Source organism: Miscanthus floridulus, chromosome 8, assembly GCF_019320115.1.
Source record: "Miscanthus floridulus cultivar M001 chromosome 8, ASM1932011v1, whole genome shotgun sequence".
Taxonomy (NCBI): domain Eukaryota; kingdom Viridiplantae; phylum Streptophyta; class Magnoliopsida; order Poales; family Poaceae; genus Miscanthus; species Miscanthus floridulus.
This window is the reverse complement of record NC_089587.1, coordinates 25,904,491-25,906,045: the sequence shown is the minus strand read 5'-3', so window position 1 is coordinate 25,906,045 and position 1,555 is coordinate 25,904,491. Positions and strand designations below refer to the sequence as shown.

Sequence of the window (1,555 nt, the reverse complement as noted above, 5' to 3'; positions counted from 1 at the left end):
GTAGCTCAATTCCGTTTGCTTTGCGATTAAGGATCCAGCCTAGGTACATATAGTCAAAATAAAAGCACGGAAATTTCAAGCCCTTCTCGTCACCATCGCAAATTGTGGAAAAAGGTTGGGGAACATTTGGTCAAAATTAGGTACCGTGTAGCCTCCAATGAGCTACATATCACTGTCTTTTATTTGCTACTATTGAGACAGCAAGTCTAGTACACCAAATAGTTCTGGTAGGATCCGACAAATCTTCCTTCCATGCATTCAACTCTTTAGTTTCCTCGAAGCACAGCACATGTTTTTGCCAGTGAAAAGATACATACTTCCTTGTGCGTGCTCTTTCTTCCTCTCCTTCCCACAGCTAGTAATGGCTACTCTCGCCCCTCCCTCGCCGGCAAAGCAGACGACGACCACGGATGAGCACCAAGAGGGAGAGCTCCTCATGGTGTTCATGCTGCTTACCGTCAACTCCGGCCTGGTGATGTACATCTCGTGGGGCGACTTGGTGTCCGTGGCCTCCGCCGGGGTGACCTACGTCGCTGTCGCCCTCCTGCTCGTCAGGCTCTTTGGATGCTGGGTGGCGAGGCAGCTGGACGCCATCATCTGGATCCTCTTCCTGTCGCTCGGGGTCCTTCAAGTATCCAGGTTATTGGCGCGAATCCGGCCGTCCTCGACGTCGGTGCCGCTGCTTCTGGTGGCCGCAGGCGCGACAGCTCTCGGGGTCGGAGGCTGGTGTGCCTACATGCTTCACCGACGTAGCTGGTATGTGTTGGATCTTGAGCTCAAGTGTCATGGTACTATAAATTTGGAGCCATATTACTGTACGTACTAGACTATTAGTGGCGATTAACTCGTCAAAATTCTGACGACTGATTATTTGCAGCTCGAAGCAGCAGCCTCATGAAGTAATCTCTGAACTTTGCATATGCTTCGGTTGATGATTGCAAGAGAATTCTCACGGCTGAGGCGCCTATGCTGCTACACAGAGCAAAAGCAAGGATCACCCCTCTATTAGATCATGGATTCAGTTTCATTTGTAATTTCCATGATCTTCTTCCTCTCTTTTTTTGTCTCCTGAACCCTCTCTTCTCTTCTCTTTGTTCTCTCTCTTTGTGTTCTCTCTCTTTGTAAACTCTGAGTTTGTCCCTTTATTTAATAAATTACAGTAGGAGCTTCTTGCTCCTCCTGATTCCTCAAAAAAAAAAAAAATCTTCTTGTTGCTTAGGCAAGATCCGCGCAATTGATTGGATATATATCGTCTCCAATGAAATATATGATGTACTTTCTCATGAGATGGGTTGTTCAGAATGTAATATAAGGATGAAGCATAAAAGCTCAAGGAGGATTCGATCCTTAATGATAGTGGCGTGCGGTTTACACATGGTTGTACTGCAAAATGGAATGTTTAGATCTTTTTTTAAGATATATTTTGTGCATTTAAACGGATCCCATTTACTCTATATGCATTTGGTTGAGCCCTGTATGGAAGAACCTGTGAGAAAAGGACGCGACTAATCAGAAATTCTAAATTATATTATTAGTACCCAAATAGGCAAATATG

The 1,555-nt window shown here is 45.2% G+C and overlaps 1 protein-coding gene across 1 annotated transcript; it reads left to right on the top strand.

Moving 5' to 3' along the window:
• Nucleotides 1-221: 221 nt before the first annotated feature.
• On the top strand, nucleotides 222-1,253 carry LOC136471383 (uncharacterized). Its single transcript, XM_066469107.1, has 2 exons — nucleotides 222-758; nucleotides 1,180-1,253. The coding sequence occupies exons 1-2, from the start codon at nucleotides 290-292 to the stop codon at nucleotides 1,236-1,238; spliced, it is 528 nt and encodes a 175-aa protein (XP_066325204.1). The 5' UTR covers nucleotides 222-289; the 3' UTR covers nucleotides 1,239-1,253.
• The last annotated feature ends 302 nt before the right edge of the window (nucleotides 1,254-1,555 follow it).

What these genes read in the sequence shown, in the direction of transcription:
- LOC136471383 (XM_066469107.1), top strand. Translation starts at nt 290, where the DNA reads ATGTTTTTGCCAGTGAAAAGATACATACTTCCTTGTGCGTGCTCTTTC. An exon ending in GCTTCACCGACGTAGCTGGT is followed by an intron (nt 759 to 1,179) that starts ATGTGTTGGATC and finishes TTCTTGCTCCTC; the next exon opens with CTGATTCCTCAAAAAAAAAA.